Genomic DNA, 24,407 nt, shown 5'->3' with positions numbered 1-24,407 from the left:
TTGTCCAGCTCTTGGCCAATCAGGAAGCCGGGCAATGAGTCATTACAAAGCGCCAGGCTTCCTGATTGGCCAGAAAGCCGGCTCCATGCTTCCTCATCAATTGGGGACGAGGGAGCATGGAGACGGCTTCCTTGCTAATCGGGAAGCCGGGTGGCGAGTCTTTACACACCTGGCTTCCTTAATTGGACTTCCGGTATCGGTGAGTACCGATTTTTTTTAATTATTATACAGGATTTATATAGCGCCAACATAAAGCCCCTACAAAAAACCTAAAAAATTATTCTGCTTCATATTGGGTGTGAGAGCGAATGTGGTTACATTTTAGGCACACTGGGTTTTTAGGAGACTCTATTTTAACTGACTTGAATGGCAAACTGCAGGTCATTGCTCTTAAAATACAGACTTGCAATGAACACATTGGAGTAAAAAAGCTCTATTAAAAGCCATTGATTTTCTCAAGTCCATGCAATTTGTCCAAGCTGGAAAATGTCACATCTGGTGCGAACAAGTCCTCATACCATGTGGCAATCTTCTCCTATGTGTGGTTCGTGAACATTCTGCTTTAGTTCTCCAGTTGTGAACAAAAGGCCATATACTAATTAGCAGAAGACAAATGTCTTTACTTTCTTTATTGCTCAGATCCTAAAATGTTCCCTTTTATTTGAATGTGATAGCAATATTCTAAACAGCATATTCACAGTTAGCTCAGTGCATGCGTCAGCCACACAAATACTCACTGACTATGTGCCCAGTGGTCTGAAATGCCAGCTCCACTATGCTCTCATCCTGGTCTGAGGCAGCCAAGTGAAAAACCGAGAATATGTTCTTCCAGCCTGAGCGAATGTTAGCAGCTTGGGAATTTACCATCTGTGCAATGCAGCGGACGACCATGTCCCTGATGGTAGGTGACCTTTTTATAAACAAAGCAGAAGATTACATAAGGAAGGTGACACAGTCACAGCTTTGTGACACACACAGTACGCTCCATCACATATCGCCAGAACAATTTCACCTACCTATTCCTCTTCATGATGTGCTCAAATGGCCTTAAGAAATCTTTTTGGAAGCGGAAATTTGCAAGCTCCCCTTTTTCTAAAAATTTCATGGACAGCTGTCTTAAAGAATCTACTGCAAAGATTGCAACGTCTTCATTAGGGTTGCAACCAACCTAAGAAAAAAACAACGTAACATAGATATTAAGAAAGGTGAATTCAGTCTTACAGCTCGTTGTGTTCAAACGCTAATACGATCACATTATATTTATACTAGAGCTAAGATGTAAAATCTAACCCCCATTACAAATAAAAGTGCATCCTTTAAAGTAAAAGCTTTTTCTTTCATAAGATAAATAGCTGGTGATCCTAAAATCTAAAAAGATGTTCTAGCCTTTCCCCACTCCACTAAACAAAAGCATTTTTATTCCTGGAGTTTTCCCCTCACTTCCTGTCTGGTAAGACATTGGCAGCAGGACAGTACCTGAGGGTCTCTCTAACAGAGCCCTGGATAGTACTAAAAACTTGCCCGGAGCTAACATGACAAAATGGCTGCCATAGGAGCAACTTTACACTATACTGGATTCACAAAAGACTTTTCAGGGATATGAGCTATTACAATTAGTTTCGACTGACAAGTAGACGTTACCTTATTAAAATGGTCTCCAATAACCTCCCATATCCTGGACCACTGAAGCCGAATACGGCCCATGTTGTAGTAAGAGATCTCTACAATTTTCTGTAAGCTAAACATTCGGGGATGCGTTGTAGACACTAACTCGTCCATTGAAACGGCACACAGCCAGCGTACAAAATCCACTGCAAGCACAGAATGGGTTAAGATTTATGGAAAACCAAGACAAATGAAGAAAAGAACAATGGATCAAAATGTATTACCTATAGCATTTCCATCCAGCCTTGTGGATCCAGTAAATATCCTGTAAATAGATAATTTAGTTTAGTTTTTACAGTCAGATTTACAGAAATGCATGCATAAAACAAGACTGTGTGGTATGACGCGAGACACAATCCACAGGACCATTTCTTTAAAAGAAGATTAGCTTTTTTAATGAAATAATAGTCTATTAAGAGAATTTCGGCAAACAGTTACATAAGACAGTTACCAATGATGAATATCATAAAAGAAAATTAACTAAGGAACCAGTGGCCTCTACCTTTTCCAGAAAGCAAGACAAAACAATTCTATAAAAAAAGATTATCAAATTACATTGCTATCACTGTGTATACATTAGCAATACGATATAATAAAGCACACACCAAAACAAGGCACTACCTTGCTTCATACTGAATTAAACCTTTCTTCTGTAAACCTACGCAGCGTGGGCAAAAACACAGAAATGTCCCACACCATCTCACTGTACAGACGCAGCACGGGTTCCGAATAGGAGCTGTCCGCGCTCCATATGAAATACTATACTAGGAAGAAAGCGCCTCACGGCTGACGCCATACAAACTTTATTCTGATCTAGCAGCCAAGATAATCTTGCTCCTGCCCGACGACCGCTCACCTCTGACATGTTTCACCCCAACGCAGAGCTCTATGATTAAGCCCATTGGGGTGAAACGCATCAGAGGTGGGCAGTCTTATGGTGGAGACAAGAATATGTTGGCTGCTAGATCGGAATAAAGTTTTAATAGTGACATCAGCAGTGTGTGGTGCTTTTGTCTTGGTATAGTCCTCAAATTGGGCATTTACAGAGGAATATAAAGAATTTCTTCAGGAAAGAGGTAGTCTTCACTTTCGAATGCAGAAGGCAGTTCAATGACTTACAACTCTCAGTTCTCCTGTGAAAGTTAATGAGTTAAGGACTGTGTGAATCCTGAACCCTTACCAGTTATCAGGCAGGTTGTCAGGATGAGTGTTGCCACAGGTATCTATTTTGGTCTAATACACCACGCTATGAAGATACATTTGAGCTTCCTGTCCTAGGGTGGCAATGGTGCTCCTTCACAGATATAGTTCTGGGACAGGAAGTGGGATACTGGAAGGCTCACCAGTTGAGAATGAAGAAAAGGAGCATGAATTAAAAAAATGCAGCCACCACATTTAAGGGCTGATAAGCTGCAATATATTAGATTTGTGTTCTTGGGTTTAGATACACTTTAAGTATGGTTCACTCAACCACAGCCAGCCAGTCCGGATCTCTCACTATCAGACAGAAAGGTCACGGAATGAGACACGTTGTGTTTTGACACTAGTCCTGTCCTGTATGCAGTACACTGTGAGCTCTCTAGCCTTTCACTAACATGCGTCAAAATGTTCCTTCTAGCATGTACTCAACCATGTGGAAAATGCCATTGTGATGAAAGATTAATTTGTGCTCAATATTACAGTAAAAGCTGTAATAAGTCTGCATACTTCAGGATGTAATGAAGCATTGTTAGAAAGAATTATGCCAAACTAATGAGAACAGTTCATTTACTCACAGCAATTTAGAAAATGCAGCAATATTAATGGGGGACAAATCACAGACTCTATAACTCTATTCTGCATGGTGGAGCTGCAGGCTAACTACAGCAGAGGTGGACAAACAAGAACCATCTAATGACCAGACATGCAGTGGATCCCTTGGCTCATCCAAAGGGTTGTATATTACAATTTTTATTTTCTTAAAGTGACACTAAACTCAGGAGTTAAATCCTTCTGCAGGGTGGCTACTTTTGTTCTTCATGGTCCCCGTGTGTGTTGTAAAATAGCCACCGCTCCAACCTCACTCCCATGATGGAGTACAACCTCACGTTTACCAATTTGTATTGAGATTGTACTCCATCATGGGAGCGAACTTCTCCACCCTCTAGAAGGAAGGACAGTGTCAGCTCCAATTCAGAGATTATCTAAATACAGCTGGCTCTGTTTCTGGAGAGGCAGAGCCAGCTGTCAATCAGCCAGCAGGGTGGATCTCGACAGTATTGTCAGGATCCGTCCCGGCTGCTGTGCAGCGTTCTCAGCATGTAGCGGGCAACAGCGCACTATATACTGAGTTTTGGGTCACCGGAGGACATTAGTATATGTCATCCTGTGACCCCGAAGAGAAATATGGCCAAAAAAGGTTAGGCTATAGTTCTCTTTTAAGTACTACACTGCTGCAATCCTGGCTCTATAACGTTATGATTTGCTAAAAAAACAACAGCTCTGGATGCATACTCAACTAAAGCATAAAAAAATAAACCTTCATAGCTGTACCCTCTAGCCTTGGGCTACAAGTAGGCTGATACCGCTGACCTGCTTTGAAAGTCTGTCATGCTGATCAGTGTTGACCAATGCTACCTTAACCTCCCTGGCGGTCTGACTATTTTTGCTCCTTTTTTGTTCTATCTTTTTTTTGTTTTTAAACTTTTAAAATTCCTGCCGGTTCCGCCCCCATGCGATACTGACGCTCGCAAGGGACGGAAGACGGATGCCGGCATCGGCTGGAGGACACATCGGGGATAGTGGACAAGGTAAGAGACGCTACGCTGTAATCCCGAGTGTGGCTCCGGGGTACCGCCTATGGTACTGAAAATTAACCCCGAGCCACACTTGGGAATACCACCAAGGAGGTTAATCACTGAGCCAAAACAAATATTTAGCTAGTGAAGCCAAAACAAGAATACTGAAGACACTCTAAGGCCCCGTTCACATTGCGCGATTTGCAAATCGAATATCGCGCAAATGCTTGCATTGAGCAAGCGAGAATCGCGGCAAAATCCGCTCCAAAAAGGGTCCTGCTGTAGCGACACACGACACGCGACAGCAGGACCCTTTGAGATGCAATGAAGAGCGATATCGCGCGGTAAATAGCCGCGATATCGCGGGAATTACCACGCGACAAATCGCTCAATGTGAACGGGGCCTTAAGCCTGAGAGCCAGGTAACTAGGAATTCCTGAAAGAAATCAGCAATGACAGTCTCCATCTTTCTACCAGCACATGCTTCCTTTAAATGAGAAATTACCACTTTTTGGATTTGTGAAGGAAGTGATGTCATGTAAATATCCAAAATTTTAGGAAGTCCCTTTTCCATAACTTAACAGGTTATCGTGTATCAATGCTTATTAATGCGATTGTGCAAATTTGAATAGACATTACTTCAGACTGTCTATAAATATATCTGCATTGTCCAGCACCCAGTTTTTGCTTTTAGGATAATGCAGCAATCCTCTCCTCTTTTCTGCAATATGTATACATGTTTACTGTTCATTCTTACAAATCAAACTACAAAATCACTAAAACAAAACCCAAATCGATTCATGCATACCGGTCAACGGCTACCACAACACTCTGGGAGCTGGTCTCTCCTATGGATTCCTGAATACTTGCCATTTGCTTCCAGTCAACATTCCCTCCAACTGTTAACACAAAGAAATGGAAACAAGCAAAGATAATTATTGAAAAAGTCTGCATGCACACAGGCAGCATGGCAATGGGCAGCACTAACACCACCGCTTCGTTCTTAGTAGTCTTGCCTTGCAGCACTGAAGTTCCCAAATCAAATATAACCTGAGATACTTTAGGGTTGATTTATAAAAGGAGACTTCTTAAGCTGGATATACACTTCAATTTCCTCCAGCTCTTGAGGAACCATTGGCTCAGTGGGTGGCCCTGTTTGCCCCCTCCAGCCCGACATCCTTTGATTAAAAAACGAAAGAGCAGGGAAGACTGTCGGATGAACAGTGCCTTCATCCAATCAGATGCAGGCACTGTTTAGGTATTCTGACAGCCGACGGGGCCAACTTAAATAATGTAAAAGTAGATGTAAACCCAAACTGAATAGCACTAGGTCTCTACAGCACTGTAAACCATAAAACAGCCATTTTTAAAAACCATACTTGTTTTCATCTTTTTTGCATCTCAATGCTACTGATCTCCTGCAACCTCTTGTCAGCCACCCTGTCTACATACATGTACTCCAGCAATGGCTGCATGGTATTTTGGCAGGGAGGGATTCCTGACAAAAAGTGGACCTGCATAACGTGTGGAAACAGCCACTTGTAGTCTTCATCAATAGCTTGTGTGATAGAGTGATCATGTTTATTATTTTAATTACAGCTGCAGATGTAAATACTGGATATTAAAAAGGACTTGTGAAACTATCATGTTAAAGCTTGAGAGATGAGATTTCAGGGGTTGGGTTTACATCTACTGACTGGCTTGTAGGTATGTAATTATATATTACATACCACATTTGTATGAGTACAAAATATCATGAATGGTCTTACTAACCTAAGCCAAGACTGACAAATTCATCAGATGCCTGGTCTCTGGTTCCAGCAAATAACCCTTCTCTATTCCTGACTGTCCCAGAGATGTAGCGAGGCTTCACTCCAGTGCCTATTAACTGTGCAAGTTCCAGCTGACTGATGCACTTCAAGATCTGTATGTTAAAGGAAAACTCTTAGTCGCACACAAAATGTTACATGCACAGCTGTAAAAAATACTCACAGAGCAACATTATAGTTAAAGCCAACCTGAAGTACCAACTGCCACCTAATGCAAAGCAGCGTTCTAGTTTACAGAGACACTGGGGGGAATTTATCAAAACTGGAGCAGACAAAATCTGGAGCGGCTGTGCATGGCAACCAATCAGCTTCTCTCTTCAGTTTGTTCAGTTAAGATTTGAAAATGAAAGGTGGATGCTGATTGGTTGCCATGCACAGCTGCTCCAGATTTTGATAAATTCCCCTCATTGTCATTAGAGATAAGATACATGTGCTCTAACAGCAATGCCTCTTCAATACTCATGTCTTATACTCAGGGCAGCCATCAGGGGGGTACGGCCGATACTCATGTAAGGGGCCCGGGCATCCTGGGGGCCCGCCCGGGTCCCTTCTATGACTATCGGCCGACATTGAAGGGCGAGGAGGCGGAGGCCAGGCCCTAGCAGCGCAGGGCCCCAGCATTGCCGCTCCAGCGGCTTTGATCCAAGCTAGGGCCCCATCAGCGACGCTGCTCGTCTGATGTCGGACTGGCCGGAAGTGATGTCACTTCTGGCCGGTCCGGCGGCAGACGAGGCCGCGTGTGCAGGTAAGAGGAGCTAGGAAGGAAGGAAGGAAAGGAGGGGAGGGATGCAGCCCTGACCAGCCCACCTGAGACCCCTTTAGAGCCCACCATAGACAGTCTCAGATGGGCTGTGCAGCATTTATGGTGGGCTCTGCAGGGTCACTCTCAGGTGGGTCCTGTGCCCAGCGCGTCACTAAGCCCTGCACCCAGCGCGTCAATAAGCCCTGCGTCCAGCGCGTCAATAAGCCCTGCGTCCAGCGCGTCACTTAGGCTGGGTTCACACCTAGGCGTATTACGCATGCACGTCTGTCGCGCGACCGTCACGCGGTTTTTTTACCGCGATTCGCGGTAAAAAAATTGCGCGACCGTCGCGCGATTCCGAAGGCTACTTGGCTGTATCCCAATGGAAAACGCCCTCCAAAACGGCCCAAAGAAGTACATGTACTTGTTTGGGCGTCAGCCGTTTTGTAGGGCGTTCAGACGGGCAGAAATACGGAAAGGTGTGAACCATACCCATAGAAAACAATGGGATTTTCATGGTTGCACGTTTTGTGGAGCGTTCATAGAGCGTTGAACGCCCGACAAAACGGAAAGGTGTGAACGGGGCCTAAGCCCTGCGTCCAGCGTGTCACTAAACCCTGCGCCCAGCGCGTCACTAAGCCCTGCGTCCAGCGGCGCGGGGGGACCCGGCCTAAAGCCTGTAAGGGGCCCCAAAATTTCTGATGGCTGCCCTGCTTATACTTTCCAGTTCTGCCATCAGGGAATCAAATATTTGTGTTGATGAGCTTAACAGTGCTTCTAGCTCTGCAATAGGGTCTGTGTCGACTGGCTTTTGTTTCCTTCAAGCAGGTTTTGCATTCCTATTTAAGTCTATGGTTATACAAAACCACTTGAAGGGTCAAATGCAGGTCAGAAGGAGGTCAAATGCAGATCAGATGCAGATAAATTCATAATTAGTTCAGAATAGTCCCTAACTGATGCCACCAACACAATGCCAAAGCCGGTCAACACAGGCCATAGAGTGAAGTTTGGATGTTTTAGGCATTGTTTGTAATTGTGAATGTACACAAGGGCAGCCACATTTGATCATGACATAAGCAGGCTCTACTTCCTGTTAATCCTCTTATTTCACTGATATGGTCCATGGCCCCATTAACACCAGATTCATTGCGCTGTTAACCGTTTTTCAACGGATGCTAACGCAAGGGCACGGAAAAATGAATGGCAGTGAATGGGACCAGTTCACACCACTGCGATCTGTTCTGTTCTAGTGCGATGACAAAAAAAGTATGCTCTTTTTTTCAAACAAAACAGTACTAAGTATTAAGTACTACAAAACAAAAATGGATGTTCTTGCGGCCTGGTATTGCAATTGAATTCCTCCATTGGAATTTAAAAAGAAAAGGAAAAATAAAACAAATGGAATTCAAGAGGTGGCAGTATCACCTTCTGAACACCAAGCAGCCACTGCTCTAGTGCCCTCTGAAAAGTGATCCACCACCGAATGCTTTTCAGAGCTGCAGTGGGGCCTGCCAAGCATTTAAACAAGGTCTAACTATGTCAAATATGCATTATAGAAAAAGCAGCCAGACAACATGTCAGCTTAACCTAGGCTGTAAGTGATAACATGGAGCTCAAAACAACTTGGATTTAAAGTGATATTAAAATCAAAAGGTATTTTTTATTTTTTCAAATGCAGATGAAATCACTTAAAATGGATGCTGCTCCTTGATGTTTAAAAGTTTTAGTTTACTGCAAAATCAGCTGGTCTCCTGACCACTGGCCCTAATATCCTGTTTAAGGGTGGCTCCTTTCCCTTGCATGGTCCTATGGAGCTACCATTGTGTGTCCACAAAACACACATACACAGCAAGGCAATACACTCCTTACTCCCTCCTTCCTTCTCTAAGCTAGGAGATGTTAAGTTGCTGGAGACTTTGCTCTCCCTTGTGATCTTGTGCTGGACACGAAGCTCAGAGAAACCGAGGTGAGAGAGTTGGAGCCAACCATTCTGAAACATGATGACTAAGTGGTTGGGCAAAAGTTTAAAGAAATACTTTGCTGGGCAATGTATATTAATTTGATCTTGATTCATTATTGAAGTTTCACAGAGTTTAATGCTACTTTAAGAAAAGATACATAAATGAGGGCCGCCCATTGCTGATAATTAGAAATATTAAGCATTGTGCCTATGGGATATACACACTTTTTATAATGATGTGCTTCCTAATCAAGTATACATATCTATTGCAAAGCAAATATTAATATTGTCACCACTAATCCCATTATTTTTGTCCTTGACACAGCAAACAGACCAGCTGGAAGACAGTACCTCGAGCCATGAGCTTCCCAAGTAGTTTCCATCTGTGTGAGCCACAGTGATGAGAGTTTTGATGGTATCTATGTTCTTCTGTTTCATCTCCGTAATTCCAGAGCTTACAGTTAATAATGTAAACCTTGCTAATGCCTGGACATAAGCATCTCGTTCAAGCTAAAAGACAACAGAGACACATCGTTTTAATACCCAGTACAAAGAATACACCAAGTTTGTATAGTGGCAGAATTGTCTTTTTTGGGATGGCTGAAGAGGAAAAATAAAATAAATCAGAGATAGAGTATAACAGTTTGAGAAATGTGCAGTCAGAAGAACACAAATATTCAAACTCCCTCTGTGTAAAACAATCCATTCAGACAGATTACAAAGCTATTATAAATGCTCACATAAATGGTTTCATTACTGTATGGTTTCATGTACGGCATCTAGCAATACCATTTTTGTGCTTAATATTACAGTTTATGATGTCTGATGTACTCATATTGATATGTCACTTGTATAAATCATCTTTTGTATATAACCTCAATAAAAACTTACATGCTTAAAAAAAACCAAAACAATCCATTCTAACATTTCACAGGAAATAGAAAAAAAATCTCTTTATTTCTGATCAACAAGGCCAAACATCAAAATGTAAAGAATTTCTTTGACCATTCCTGGTTATAGGTGGCCATTTACCCCCTAAAAAGGAATGCATCATGTTTTCAATATTTATCCTTTCTTGATGTTTTGTGTTCAGGAATACCTAAAACCTTTATTTGAAAAATAATTTCTATTTTTTTTTGCTATCTAGAATATTGTTCCTCTGAAATAACACAGACACTAGGGGGGTGTTATAAATCACACACACATGCATGCTGGTAGGATACAAGTGTGACTTCCTGGAATAACTTATCTCTACACAGGGGTTACTTCTAAAAGGGCCAAAATGATTACAGACGAAGCACAAATCATTTTGCAATCGTTGATACATACAGTAAAAGGTTGTCCTGACCTGGCAAACCTTTAGCTCCCAGAGTACATGAAACCAAAGTTGTATATTGCTTGTCAGCATTCAATATTCTTTAGGACAGGGGCGCCCCACTATTTTTCGTCTGTAGATCTACTTTTCAAATGACGAGCTCATTGAGATCTACCAACGAAAAAACACCTGCATTCAGGGGTGGGTGGGAGGGGGCGTGGCGGTGCATTGAAGTCAATGGCACCACAGCCAGGCTCCGCAGGCAGGCCCCTCGCCCACAGTGCGATCGCCTGCATTAGTGCCTGTGTTCCAGTCCAGTGCGATCCGCAAAAATGCTGCGAGCACTATTTTTGCAGATCGCACTGGACCGGAATGCAGGCACTAATGTGCCTGCGTTCCGAGTGCGGGCGATCGCAATGTGGGCGATGCCATTGACTTCAATACAGCTCCACACCCCCTCCCGCACTGGAACGCAGGGAGTCGGCCGGCTTACATTCCAGTGCATTCCAGTACATTACAGGTCCCGGCGTCCTGTCCTCCCGTGGTGCTCGTGTGGCCGACGTTGCACATGGGGTGTCCTGCACCTTTCCATCTGCAGCGTCTGACACATTCAGCCGGCAGCCGCACGAGCACCACGGGAGCATAGCCGTAGCCAGCTCCTTTTGCGCCTGAGGCAAGAAAAAAAAAAAACAACGTTTTTATTTATTGGGGGGGCTTTGGGGAAATATTAGGGGTCTAAAAAGCCCCCTGATATTTCCCTTTTAAAATAGAAAAAGAAATTGAGGACACAAAGTCCTCAATCTTTTTTTCTGCAGCCTCTATTCTAAATGAATGGAAAGCACAGAGGCTTCCCATTCATTCAGAAAATATTTACTATCAAGCAGTTTCTGAATGGGGAGGAGCCTCTGTACAGAGAGCAGCGGGGATCCAGAGAAGCGGCGGGAGGAGAGGACATGTCGATCTACCAGTGATCGCTACGCGATCGACTGGTAGATCGCGATCGACCTTGTGGGCACCCCTGCTTTAGGGGCTACAAGAGTTTTAAAGGGCAGATACGTATTGGGGGGATTAAGAGCCACGGGCTCAATTTATGGGTTGGGAGGGTTAAGTGTTAAGGTAACAACAAAACATGAACAGGGTTATTCACAAAAGAGTGAAGAGTTTGGAGAAGGCAGGAGAAGGGAACAACCTAGGACAACATAGCTGAACTGGAAAGTGAGCTGAATTGGAGAATTTTTCCAGTTCAGCTATGTTGTCCTAGATTGTTCCCTTCTCCTGCCTTCTCCAAACTCTTCACCCTTTTGTTAACAACCCTGTAAGTGTTGTGAGCGGGATTAAGTGTCAAGAGCTTGTGTTAGAGAATGGTTAATCATAAGGATTCAGGTAGAGGACTTTTAAGTGTTGTGGAAGGAGGAATAAGTTAGGGGTTTTGGAACTCCTGGTGCAGCACTAATATTTCCCCAAGATGTTGTCTCACCATTTTCTTCCATAACCAATTAACAAAAATAAAATCTGCCAAAAAATAAAATCTTTTACATTGCATAATTTACAACTATGACTCAAGAGGAAGGAGTTGTGAGATTAAGTGTGAAGAGCTTGTTTTATAGAATGCTTGAGAATAAGGGTTTACGTAGAGGATAGTTATGTTTTGGGCAAGGAGTAAGTTAGGGATTTTGGAACACTTTGGAGCAGCACTCCTATTTTCCCATGACACCTTTTTCTCCATTCCTTCCATATCCATTTATTAGAAATAAAATCTGCCAATCAATACAACAATTTTTATAGCATGATTGACAACTATGATTACAATGACTCTTTTTCATGCAACATTCATTTAGAAGAAATACAGAGAGAAACTTTTTTTGCTTTACTTTTAGTTTTATAACTTTGCCCTCAGGACAAATGTTTGATCTGCAATGGTCCATGTCAAATAAAATTGCAAGTGTTTATTTCGTCTAACCAACGTGTAGATTAATCCGGGCAAGCAATTTTCTGCTGCATTTAAAATATTAAACAGAAAGGCCACAACTCTTGCTGCCTTTGCATTACCTTCCATACTCTGACTAATCTTACTTTACAGCTGCCTCTGTGCTTGTTTGCTTATTTCAAAATGTAATTCACTTTAAATTGCCAGAAACAATGAATTCTATGAGTGAGTTCACCTCTGCTGAGTTTGAAAATCTCCTGAGAGTGTACTCTTGCTACTCAATTACCCTATTTTGATTACACACATATACACACACACACAATGTATTTAAGAACAAGTAGCCCATTGTTCCCAGGTTTCATTTACCATTTAAACTTGTGATTGATTGTTTTTTAGGTTACTGCATTTTCACACTGCTCTTTGCCTGGCTACAATAAATGAAGTAAAATAATGATGCCCATTATTCACACGGCACTTTGTTGTACTCAAGCAAAAAAATAAGCCAATTTTACTACTCCAATAAACAAGGTAGTTATGTACGGATCTGCAAGCTGAAAGGCCAGCTATAAGGAAGGAGAGCGAATAGCACTGACTGTGGAATACCCCATATATACTAAGAATTTCTGTGTATGTACTCAGGCGGAATCTATAGCTTGGATGGTCCTTTAAAGTGCAACTGTTATTTTGGAGAAGACAAATTGCAAAGAAGGCTAGGGATAGGATAAGATAGGAAATAAGGAAGGATAAGACTAAGCCCATTATTGGTAGAAACATGTCAGAGTGAAGAGGAGCCACGGCAGGACAATGTGTACCTGTGTGCTATAATAACTATTTCAGCGAAGTTTGCAGTGTGCGACCAGGCTTTTTTTCTGTGAGTAACTAAAGGATAGGTAAAGAATAGGTCTCAAAGTGATGACAAAGTGATGTTCATTTTAAAAGTGCGAAGTGGGCAGCAGTGAAATAAAAACAGTGCCATAGGAGATATGAGACGCGGGAGCGCATATGCAAATATCAACCAGCTATTGTGGTGAAATGCTCAGCTATGCCCCTTTTTCTCTCGCACCTCCCTAATGGCTTATGCCACCCATCCTAATTTGGCTCCAACAGCTCTCAACTTCTCAACCACAGAAGTTGGTCAAAACATACATAACAACCACATCCTGGGTTGCTGTAAAAGGTGCAAAAGCAAACACGCAGGCACCTAATGAATGTAAAAATATTAATAAGCAATATTAAATATTTTCCTGAATAAGAAATATCTATTTTTTTGGCCCGAGCCCTAAGAAAAAAAGAAATGAAGTATAAAACCATTGCACATCCCCTTTAAGACTGATCTGTATTCAACTTTGATTTGTTACAACCTGGATTCCTAATAATTATGCACAGAACTACATTACTGATAGGAAAAGAGCTGCAAGATGTGCTTCTGGGACAAAGGAAAATAATTACCTCAGTTCTCTGGCAGTAATTACACTGTACAAATTAAACTCCATTGTACCTCAGCAGTAGAAGCCATTATTAAAGCAAAGTGATAAGGTGTAAATATTACCACAGTACCAGAAGATCACATCATGTAAGCAGAGCTTGTCACCTAACAAAACACTTTTTCTTTTTAATCAAGACATGATTATATCAAAGTCATACAATGGAAAAGTTATGTGTCATTTTTCAGACCCTGAATTTGACAGTTCCTTATCAACTTAACAAATAATACTAATATGCACTAAATTCAAATGTTTACTTACCTTCCTATCACAGCAGTGCACCTCCTGTTGGAGAAATTTACTTTAGGGCTGGCTGCACCCTGAAGTACCATAGATTTGAACAGGTCTGTATACTGAGACTGGAGATCAGCAGGTGGGCGTGAGGTGTAAGTGGGATAAATAGAAGTGTTTCCATCTATTACAGTACTGGCCGGTCCCCATCTATTACAGTACTAGCCGGTCCCCATCTATTACAGTACTAGCCGGTCCACATCTATTACAGTACTAGCCGGTCCACATCTATTACAGTACTAGCCGGTCCCCATCTATTACAGTACTAGTCGGCCCCCATCTATTACAGTACTAGCTGGGGAGGGAGCATTAAACTGAACATGTTGCTTTGTCTTCTATGGGTTAATTTTAACATGTTCACAAATTTTAAGGGGTGCGCAAACCCTCATGTTCAATGTGCCTGCTGAACCATACCATCAACACCTCTGTAGTCAATAAGTAACAATGATCCAGACAAAAACTCCAACTCTAATGAATTCCTACCAAGAAAAAAATCCATCAACTGAGGGGGTCTACTGAGCTCCCAGAGTTTGCACAAGCAATGCTGCTATTACTTAGGGTCAGTTCACACTAATTGCGGTGCGTTCCAGCGCGGAAGCTGCTTTAACGCACTGTAAATCGCACACTAAACTCCCCCCTTCATGCGGAGATGGGAGGGGGCATGGTTGTGCATTGAAGTCACTGGCACCCCAGCCATGCCCCCGATCGGCAGTGTCGATAAGACGTTGCAAAACATTGCCTGCGGTCTGGTCCAGTGCGAACGCAAAAAAATACAGCTGCCGCTCTGGAACGTTCAATTGGTGTGAACTAGCCCTAAATCCTGCTGATATGGCAGGACTTTTAAACATCTATACAAGCATTACACTCATCGCAGCGATCCAATGAAAGAGCATGTGGAAACTAGAAAAAGCACAGCAGCTAGAGAGCAAATCATAGGATCATTTTACCTGTATACTGAATATACATGCAATCCTTATTGCACAGCGAATACCCTCCAGGCAAAGAGAAGCCACTTCTGTATCATCACAGTCTTGTAAACCCACACTGAATGCTGCAAGGAATGGAGTCCATGCCAACTGCAAAGAAAATGTACAGGTTTATCAATGTGACACTGTTTCTGAACATCCTTTTTGTCATACCACTGCTCTTATCAGTTATGCATATGATAGCGTGTACATCTAGTTTGAGTATGAACAATTTGCTTTGGTAAAATCTAATCTTGAGCATTAGAGAAATTGAACTTTATAGTGAATATATACATAAAACATTCAAATATATCTTAATTGCCATCTGAATGATTTAAGGAACTGTTAAGAAAACCAATACTGCTATTTCTTCTACAGAACATGCCTCACAAGACACGATCTTTGAGTCACAGACTTGAAAAGGTTAGTATACCAAAAAAAGTTGGAACTGATACAGCCAGGCAACTAGAACTTTCAGAAAAAGGACTACAGACTATGTACCTTTCCCATCACGTTTCCTTTTAATTAGAAGCTGAGAAAAATAGGAATCCTGCATAGGTTCATCACCCAGTCATACAACCAAAGCAGAAACACTGATCAAAAGATCACTGCTAACCAAGCGCCTCAACATCTGTGAAACCACAATCCTTGTCAAATGACAGGCTCAGTACCTTCACTTTTTTTCTCTCCCAGAAAATGTGCATTCTTCAGTACCTAAATTACCCTTTCCTTAAATCCAGCAGAGGGAATTTTAAAAGAACTTAGTCTTTATTAATGTGTAAATTAAAGGAGAGCTATGAGGTGAGTGATTTCCACTCATCCTCACAGTTAGAACCGACGTGTGACAAAGAAGGTGTCACAGGTCGGCTCTATCGATCAGGAAGTGAGCAGAAACATGCTGCCGATCCACTTACTTCACGATCATCTCCCTGCAGTAAGCGGTGACTGTCAGCCACTGCTCCCCGCAGGGATTCCCCCCTCCCGGACCCTCCACAGCGCTGACTGGAGTAACGGACGGGGAGAGGGCAGGCACAGCTGGCTCTGCCTCTAGATAGGCAGAGTCAGCTGTCACTCACGCCACCGGGTGGATCACGACAGTATTGTCAGGATCCGTCCCGGCTGCAGCTCTCTCAGTGTATCGCGGGCAATAGCCCACTATATACTGAGCTTTGGGTCACGGGAGTAGGTTAGTATATGCCCTCCCTTGACCCTAAAGAGAACTATGGGGAAAAACACTTACCCCACACTTCTCTTTTAATGTTTGAAATGTGCAAATTAATTCTAAACTCAACAAAATAATGAAATGAAGAATGTCTGAGATGTCCTGCCCTTCTATTCACCTTACCCGGAGCTATTTATACTACTTCATAAGAAGACCTTCTATGTCAGCAGTAACAGATTTTAGGCTAGACAATGAGCAATGATAATGTACAAAGTGTAGGGACTCGTAGCAACTAAGTAAGTCAACCATACCATAACAGTGAAAGGTGATTGTAGACTAGATGCTATAGTTACTGCATTCTGCACACTGTTCTCAGCAAATTCTCACCTTGAACATTGGTCTGACATGCTCCAAATGAGTAGCACTTGTGAACGGAGCCTGGACGTGACTCACTGCTTCCATCAAAGCCTTTGCTGTTTTTGCCATCTGCTCCATTTCCAAATTATACAGCAACCGCCTCTGCTTCTCACTGGCCACATCTGTAGGAGTTATCAAAATGGAAGACTGATCAGCACTGGCTTGCAACCAACGTGTGACACTTTGTATTTTAAGCAAAAGCAACCAAAAATAAATAATTTTTTCTCTAGACAAACTACTGCTTCCCAAATACATTGAATACATTTAGATCGATCATTGATCCTGTGTATGGATGTCTTAATAGATGTTACAGCTTAGATTACAAGAATAGGCTGAGCTAGGTAAGGCTATATTTTGATAGGTTATTCACTTACTTGGCTTGGATGATTTAGTGGGGATTGCATGCTCCTTTGTTTCTTTCATGGAGATTTTTTTCCCAGCAATTTCATTGTAGATAGCAGACAGGTACTCTTCAGGGAGATCCTTGCTGTCATTAATACCTCGATTCATTTTGATGTACTGTTCTTTTGTCATTTTGTTTTTCACCTGAGTTAAACAGAATATCAGTCTATAACAACCTCCATAAACAATATTTATGTTTAGGGGACCGAGAACTGCAGCAAAGCAATCAATAATGAAAAATCACAATTTAAAGGACCAGTACTTTAAATACATATTTGCCTCCTTTTGACTTTTCCCCACTTTGTAGTACTACAACCTGAAATTAAAATAGATTTAATGGGATTTTAGTCGATATTATTAAAGTGAAATATAACCATGACTCTCCACAATGTTGGACTTAATGGGAGTAACAAAAAGAAGGCAATTGCTACAATAGAAAATATATCAAATGAAGTTTGCCAAAAGGCATGTTGGAGGCACACCAAATAAGTGACAAAACTTTCTCTGAGAAGACCAAAACAGACCATTTTGGCCTAAGCACGCAAACACTATATGTGACAGAAAGCAAATGCTGCTTATCAACACCAACCATAGCAGTGGTAGCATCATGTTAAGGGAATGATACCCAAGGGACTAGGACAATGGAGTGAAATACTCACCAATAACAGAGGAAAACCTCTGCAACAGACCTGAGATTAGGCCAGTAGGACAATGACCCTAAATACACAGCCAAAGCTACATTAGAGTTGTTTGTAACAAGAATCTGAATGTTTTAGATTTGCCGAAAGCAAACCCTAGACTAAGGGCCAGGTTTCTATAACTGCAGCCTGTAGACCCCCAAATGAACATCACAGGCTATCTTCATTAGCACTTGTCACAATAATATAAGATAGATTCGGGCACAGGTATACCATGCATAGTGGTGAATTCACTCTGCCCAGACCTTAATCCAGCTGAAAATCTGAAACAAGACTCGACAAATGCTGATCATTAATGGTCTTCACTAGAGCTGCACGGAAAGGAAAATTTCAAAACCGAAATTTAAAAAAATGTCAGGCCGAAACCGAAAATGTTTTTTATTTTTTCAAATGATTTATGCATTTTTTATTAAATATTTTTATTTTTTTACTTTAAAAAGGGGCTTAGGGGAAATATTAGGGGTCTAAACAGACCCCCGATATTTCATTTTTAAAATAGAAAAAGATTGAGGACACATCCTCTATACTTTTTCTGCATCCTCTATACTGAGTGTTCCTGTTCATTCATAACATGAGGACATAGTGTGTTTACTATAACCACGATCATGAATGAACATGACGTGATGTAGATCACTTCCTATTAATTCATAATTGAGGATATAGTAAACATACCATATCCTCAATTATCTACAGACACTCAGCGATCACTGAAAGTTTGTACCGCTCTCTCCTTCCTGACACGCTGTCACAGGAGGCTGAGCGAGCGGAGCTCAGCCTCCTGTGACAGTGCAGGCTGTCTCCGTCCACACACCGCTCTGCCGATCTGTGAGAGGAGGCTGAGCGGTGTGGGAGGAGAGACACCGGCCGCTCACAGCGCTCTCCTCACGCAGCGCTCGGCCGGCTGTCACAGTTTCTCTCCTCCCCGCTGGGACACAGAGCAGCGCCCGGTGGGGAGGAGAGAATAGGATGCAGCGCTGTATCGGCCAGAAAATGGCACTTTCGGCATACTGCCAAAAGGGCCATTTCGGCCGATATGTTTCGGCGGCCGATCTATCGGTGCATCCCTAGTCTTCACTCAAGTTGACAGAGTTAGATACATTTTCTAAGAAGATAGCATGAAAAATAGTAGGCAATTAAAAAAATTACCACAAATCTCCATTACCACAATTTTTATTCCAGGATGTAACACTACATAATGTGGAAATGTTCAAGGACAGCTAATACTCAGAAAACGGAATTTTTACATTTCAGAACATTTGAAGAGATTGTTAACACAAAGATGGAATGTTTCCTACACAGTGTCCAGTAACCCTACGGAAGATTGCAGACAACTGTGAAAGACAATTCTGCTTGTTGCACTGTGTAACCTATTGTATCTAGCAAACAAAAATTCACTTGAAATTCCGCTTCTTACAAAACTGACTACCACCAACACCGGAGGTAGAATTCTTGGTCAAATAGTGTTCTGATCAACAGGCGCCTTTGCTGATTGCAACAAAGGACTCTCAGTCAGTCTATTTTCCACTTTGATCAGCTGCCATTCTGGCATTCATACAATGGTATGTAGGCAGGTTCCATTGATGAATACAAAAAAAATAGACATTTCGTCAGCCTATTATAAGTGAAATTGAGTGGCCCTCCTGTCGTCTGAACAAATCAGTGGACTGGCAGTCTGGCTTGACTGCATCCCAGCTAGCTGCTAACGAAGAGAACTGCATTGACAAGGAAAACACTGTTCATAAAACAGCCAGTGTTCTTCTGGACATTGTGCACCATCTAATAAAAGATGTGGTTGTTTTCTCATATTTTACCCATGAAGTGCTAGACAGACAAAAGGGATGTCACTGAGCTCACACATACACAAGTGGAAATCTAGTTAGATGGGTGCAAAAATTACCTACAGCTACCAGATATTTTTGCTCATTGCAACAGCTCCATAATAGAAAACACAATAAGCCCTGGTTAACACGCCTGCGTTGCAAAATCAGGTGCTGCAGGGTGTGACTGTGGTGCTCTGTGGCAGACAGACTATTCATTTGACTGGGCTGCCTACCGCAGCTAAATTGCACTGAAAGAAGTTCTTCCCCCTTTTAAACAAAAAAAAAAATCAATCACATTGCATGGTAATGGTTACCATGAATGTGGTGCAATGCAACGCACATGTGATGGCTAGGTGCACTGGGGTGCCATTAAAAAGTAATAGCACCGCATCACATCTAATATTGTAACATGCGTTGCGGGATTACGTACATCGTTGCGCGTACTCCCACATCACATAGATGTGAACGATGCCAAAGAGAGATTTTGTCCACACAATCTAATCTCCCCTACTACCATACCCACTACATATGGTGCATTTAATTGCAATAAATATCAAAGTAGCTAAAAAATGTTCATAAACTTCATATGCATAAAGAATGCTGTACTTGAGGGGGGAAAAAACCTAATCTTTAATACATAATTCTGTTTGTACATATACTGAAGAGAATACACATCACAAGATAGACCTATGATACAGTGATTGCATTGCGTTCTCCTTTATGTCATACTAACACAGACAAGCAGGTAACATATATATTCAACATACCTGAGGGCTATGTAGATCTGTTGTCAACATGATAATTGAATATGCCAAAACATATGCAGTGTCTGCACTAGCAAATAAGGTTTGCCTGAAAAATATAAAACAGATTAGCATGGCATGGAAGTGATTGAGTTAAAAGTGTTATGTGCAAACCTGACCTGCTGCTAGAACTATAAAACTCAATACACAACATTAAAGATTTCCCTGAACCCTAAGACCCCGTTCACATATAGCGACATACCTTTGCAGCGGCCGGGATAGCGCGACTTTCCGGGCGATGTTCCAGCGACGGTAGTGCGACTTTCTCCGTCGGGCTCCATAGAAAAAAAAAGCAAAATCGCGCAAAATCCGCCGAAAAAAGGGTCCGGTAGAAGCGACTTGCGACCGCGACATGGAGTTAAGACAGCTCCATTGAATAGCATTGGCCGGCGACTTCTCGCGATATCGCGCGGCAAAAATGTGTGAAATCGCGCGACAATTCGCTATATGTGAACGGGGCCTAAAGGAACATACTGTTCTCTGTGCCCCCTCTGGCAGCACTAAAAGAGGGAAAATGTTCCTTTTCATCTAATGCAGTGTATTTACAGATATTCAAACAGAGATGACTTCAGAGCAAGACGAGTCACAGGCAAACATCTAATAGGTCGGTTAAATATTTCCAGGAGGGAATCAATACACAGGAACTATATGATCAAAACTAAATTATAAATAAATATTTCAGGGAGAACCCCCTCCCAATCACAATGTTTCCAGCTGCCATATGCAGCGGGGTGCTCTGTGAAGTCAACCTCCCATCTACTCAACAGTGTGTCTATGGGTGGCATCCATTGTGCATAGATAACAGATAAGTCGCTCTTGCATTTCAATACTCTTAGCCCTTTCCTTAGGTTTTAAACTAGGCGTGCTTAATCCTTCCCGATCACACATGTTAATCTTACTCCTATTTCTAAACACAGGCAAGTTAATCCAGGTAGTTTGATCTAACTACCCTTCATGCTAGGAAACAAAGCAAGTAATGCATGACTCTATAACAAGCATGCACTTATGTAATACACACCCTTGATTACACTCTAAATATCGAGCAGCAAACTTCTCCATCAAACGATCAATTTTTTGAGCTTCACCAGGAAGACGGAATCCTTCCAGGAACATTCGGAGGGCAGACACAAAGTCTTTCCCTAAAAAGTCATGTTGATCCACATACGCGTACATCACTTCTTTATTAAACCTATCATGGTCTCCTAGGAATTCTCCAGCCTGAGTCTGTAAAACAAGCACAACCAAAACACAGGATTTGAGTTTTCTCAATGACCAGGCTACAGTTGAAAATGCATTCATTTTAAAACAAGGTAGGAGGGTAAATTAAAATGAATAATAATAAAACATTCAAAATTTCCATTTGTCTTCCCTGAATGGTGCATTAAATAGTTACACAATAATACAAACCTATAGACACATTAATAATATTTAAACCTACACAAGAGCGAGTCTATATATTATTCAAAGAAAAACAATTATAATTAATTGTGTAGACATTGATTAAGATGTACTACTGTATTTATACACAATTAATGATAATGTACTGTATAAAAACTATTCTTTTACCGAACAGTGCTGACCTCCATTGTCCTAGAACGCCAAATGGCAGGAAGGTAAAACAGATAATGACAGGGATAAAGAGGACCCCTTACTATATTTAATGCTCCGTTGACATACGTATGATAAAGGTCTTCCAAAATAGAAAGCTAAAAAACGATCGGAATGGCGAGCGCACAACTGATGTGAAATATTTTTCGAAAACAGGTTTGGGTGAGCAAGCTACTTAATCAGGGAGAGGGACCCTGTTAGACAATTATAAGAAAACAAAGAAAGAAGCGCTACAACCCTAGGATTCTTAGTGTATAACAGTATGGAACCTTTGGATAAAACTGAATGTGGACTCATTTTTGGCGGACGAGGTGGTATCTTGCCGTTAGAGAGTGAATGCTGTTTGTCAGCATGGATCGCAGGGAGGCATCTGTAGCTGGTCCGTGTGGATGTGAACTCCTCCTGTCGTAAAGGAAAAGGTTCAGGAGCAGGCACAAGGGGAACGATTTCTGGTTTGACAAAGAGGCAGAGAGCCTCGAAACGCGTAGCCAAACCATTCACCCCACGGGCCACAGGCTCCTTCGGCCTCGTGCCTGCTCCTGAACCTTTTCATTTACGACAGCCGACCCATTGCTATATCGCCATATAGCGGCAATTCTGCTCCCGTTCAGCCAATGAGTGGCAGCCTGGCCAGCTGAGCTCTCACTGCACCTGACAGAGTGACACAATAAACGAACTGTTCACTTCGCTTTAACGGGCACTCCAGTCACACCATCACCCCCCACATCAAGGGACCCAACAGGAGCCGTGAAGCCCGGTGTTCACATCCACACAGACCAGCTACAGATGCCTCCCTGCGATCCATGCTGACAAACAGCATTCACTCTCTAACGGCAAGATACCGCCTCGTCCGTCTAAAAGGGAGTCCAAATTCAGTTTTATCCAAAGGTTCCATACTGTTATACACTAAGAATCCTAGGGTTGTAGCGCTTCTTTCTTTGTTTTCTCAAAATAGAAAGCTGACTACCAGTGGTTCTCTGAGGCACTGTAATAAACCTTTGAAGGGACTTTTTGTCTTCAGCGGTACTGCTGCTGTACATGATGACCTAAGTGAGCACACTCTATATTGGGCAGCGGTAGAAATACACTAATACATTCCTTGCCATCTGTGTCTTTTTCACTGCAAAAGCACAGTCATGCCTCAGTATTTTTTTAATTACTACTGCTATGGTCATCTTTTAAGTGGCCTCTGTTGTGTCCCTGTTGGTGGCTCTCTCTTCCCCCACTTCCTGTGTGGTTTCTGGGATAGAAGTGTGGGTAAATTTCTCCAGGGGACACTGGGGAGGGTTATAACCTCTGCCCAGTGTTATCTGTCATCTTATCATGAACTTTTCCCTCACAAAACAAGAAGTGAAAAAATATCCAGAAGGGTACACAAACTGCGATAAAACCCGACCCTTTCTCCACTCTGTCCAAAAATACAATGTTAGCTACAGCTCCACATTCATGGATTTGTGTGTGAAGGATGATCACAAAATAGGCCTGTAGTTAAAGCTCCATTGTAAAATTCACATGCTTCTTATACTGGGACATTGCTTCTTATACTGGGACATTCATATAAGGGTATGGCCCAGAAAAGCAATTTTCCACCCATGCAAAAGCTGGCTCGCTGTTTCTCGGAGCAGTTTGTTTTTACCAATTAGAGCTCTAGAACTGATCATGTGATTATTTATAGCAGACAGACCCTTACACTTAGCACTCAGGAAGGAGTAAGTGACTGGAATGCAATGTTCATTATCCATACAGAAGAACATGTAAGAGTCTGCAATGAAGTTTCCGGAAACTCCTGCAATGCACATTAGCCTACTTGGCGAGCATTTATTATCAAACCAAAAGTGGCTTTTCAATTTTAGGTCCTCCACCATGACCATCAAGTCCACTCTTGTTACTCGGCTGTTCTAAGCAGCAAAGATTGTGTTTTGGGGGGGACCAGTATTCAATTACAGCTTAGCCTGTAACACTTTATCCTTCCACAGACTAGCCTGCTAATGATAACTTGGTAAAAGAACAGTGTGAAGCATACAGGGGGGCCTTAAAGATAAAGCAAGCCACCCACGGCTCTTATTTTGTCAGATTCACCCCACCTCAACAAACTTCTATTGATCGATCAAAGAAGCCGGGCAGAGAATTGCCAGCCAAACGGTGACTGCAGTCATTCAGCAGCAGCCACTGTTCAGGTATTTAAGCGGATACACTTTACAATAGCCAGCAGTGGAAATTTTGAGTACTGAGCAGTATATGGCCGGCATGCAATGCATTTGAAATTTAATTACTGGAAGAAGCAAGCAAAGTTTCAACCTCCCATACCTTCTTAAAGGAGAATGATGGGGTTAAGGCTTTTCCCCAAAGTTCTCCTTAGGGTAACGGGAGGACACAAACTAGCATCCTCCCGTCACCCTAGGTTCAGTATACCGCGAGCTGCTGCTCGCGGTATACTGAGACGCCGCAGCTGACGCGGATCCCGACAATTATGTCTGGATCCGCCCAGCTGTGTGACTGACAGCTGGCTCTGTCTATCTAGAGGCAGAGCTAGCTGTACCCG

The 24,407-nt window shown here is 42.2% G+C and overlaps 1 protein-coding gene across 2 annotated transcripts in view; it reads right to left on the bottom strand.

The window, feature by feature from the left end:
* ARFGEF1 (ADP ribosylation factor guanine nucleotide exchange factor 1) overlaps window positions 1–24,407 on the bottom strand; it is a 140,321-nt gene that overhangs the window by 23,569 nt on the left and 92,345 nt on the right. For both annotated transcript variants that reach the window (XM_018554228.1, XM_018554226.1), the window contains exons 16-27: window positions 21,276–21,481; window positions 20,222–20,306; window positions 16,909–17,080; window positions 16,505–16,656; window positions 14,938–15,066; window positions 9,325–9,483; window positions 6,216–6,366; window positions 5,251–5,341; window positions 1,890–1,930; window positions 1,642–1,811; window positions 1,017–1,168; window positions 738–910 (exon numbers count right to left, since the gene is read on the bottom strand). In XM_018554228.1, the coding sequence (XP_018409730.1) occupies window positions 738–910; window positions 1,017–1,168; window positions 1,642–1,811; window positions 1,890–1,930; window positions 5,251–5,341; window positions 6,216–6,366; window positions 9,325–9,483; window positions 14,938–15,066; window positions 16,505–16,656; window positions 16,909–17,080; window positions 20,222–20,306; window positions 21,276–21,481 (1,681 nt within the window). The remainder of the gene's footprint in view (window positions 1–737; window positions 911–1,016; window positions 1,169–1,641; window positions 1,812–1,889; window positions 1,931–5,250; window positions 5,342–6,215; window positions 6,367–9,324; window positions 9,484–14,937; window positions 15,067–16,504; window positions 16,657–16,908; window positions 17,081–20,221; window positions 20,307–21,275; window positions 21,482–24,407) is intronic.

Source organism: Nanorana parkeri, unplaced genomic scaffold (assembly GCF_000935625.1).
Source record: "Nanorana parkeri isolate BGI_ZX_2015 unplaced genomic scaffold, ASM93562v1 scaffold147, whole genome shotgun sequence".
Lineage (NCBI taxonomy): Eukaryota > Metazoa > Chordata > Amphibia > Anura > Dicroglossidae > Nanorana > Nanorana parkeri.
The sequence above is the reverse complement of the archived record's forward strand: the minus strand, read 5'-3'. Positions and strand labels throughout refer to the sequence as shown.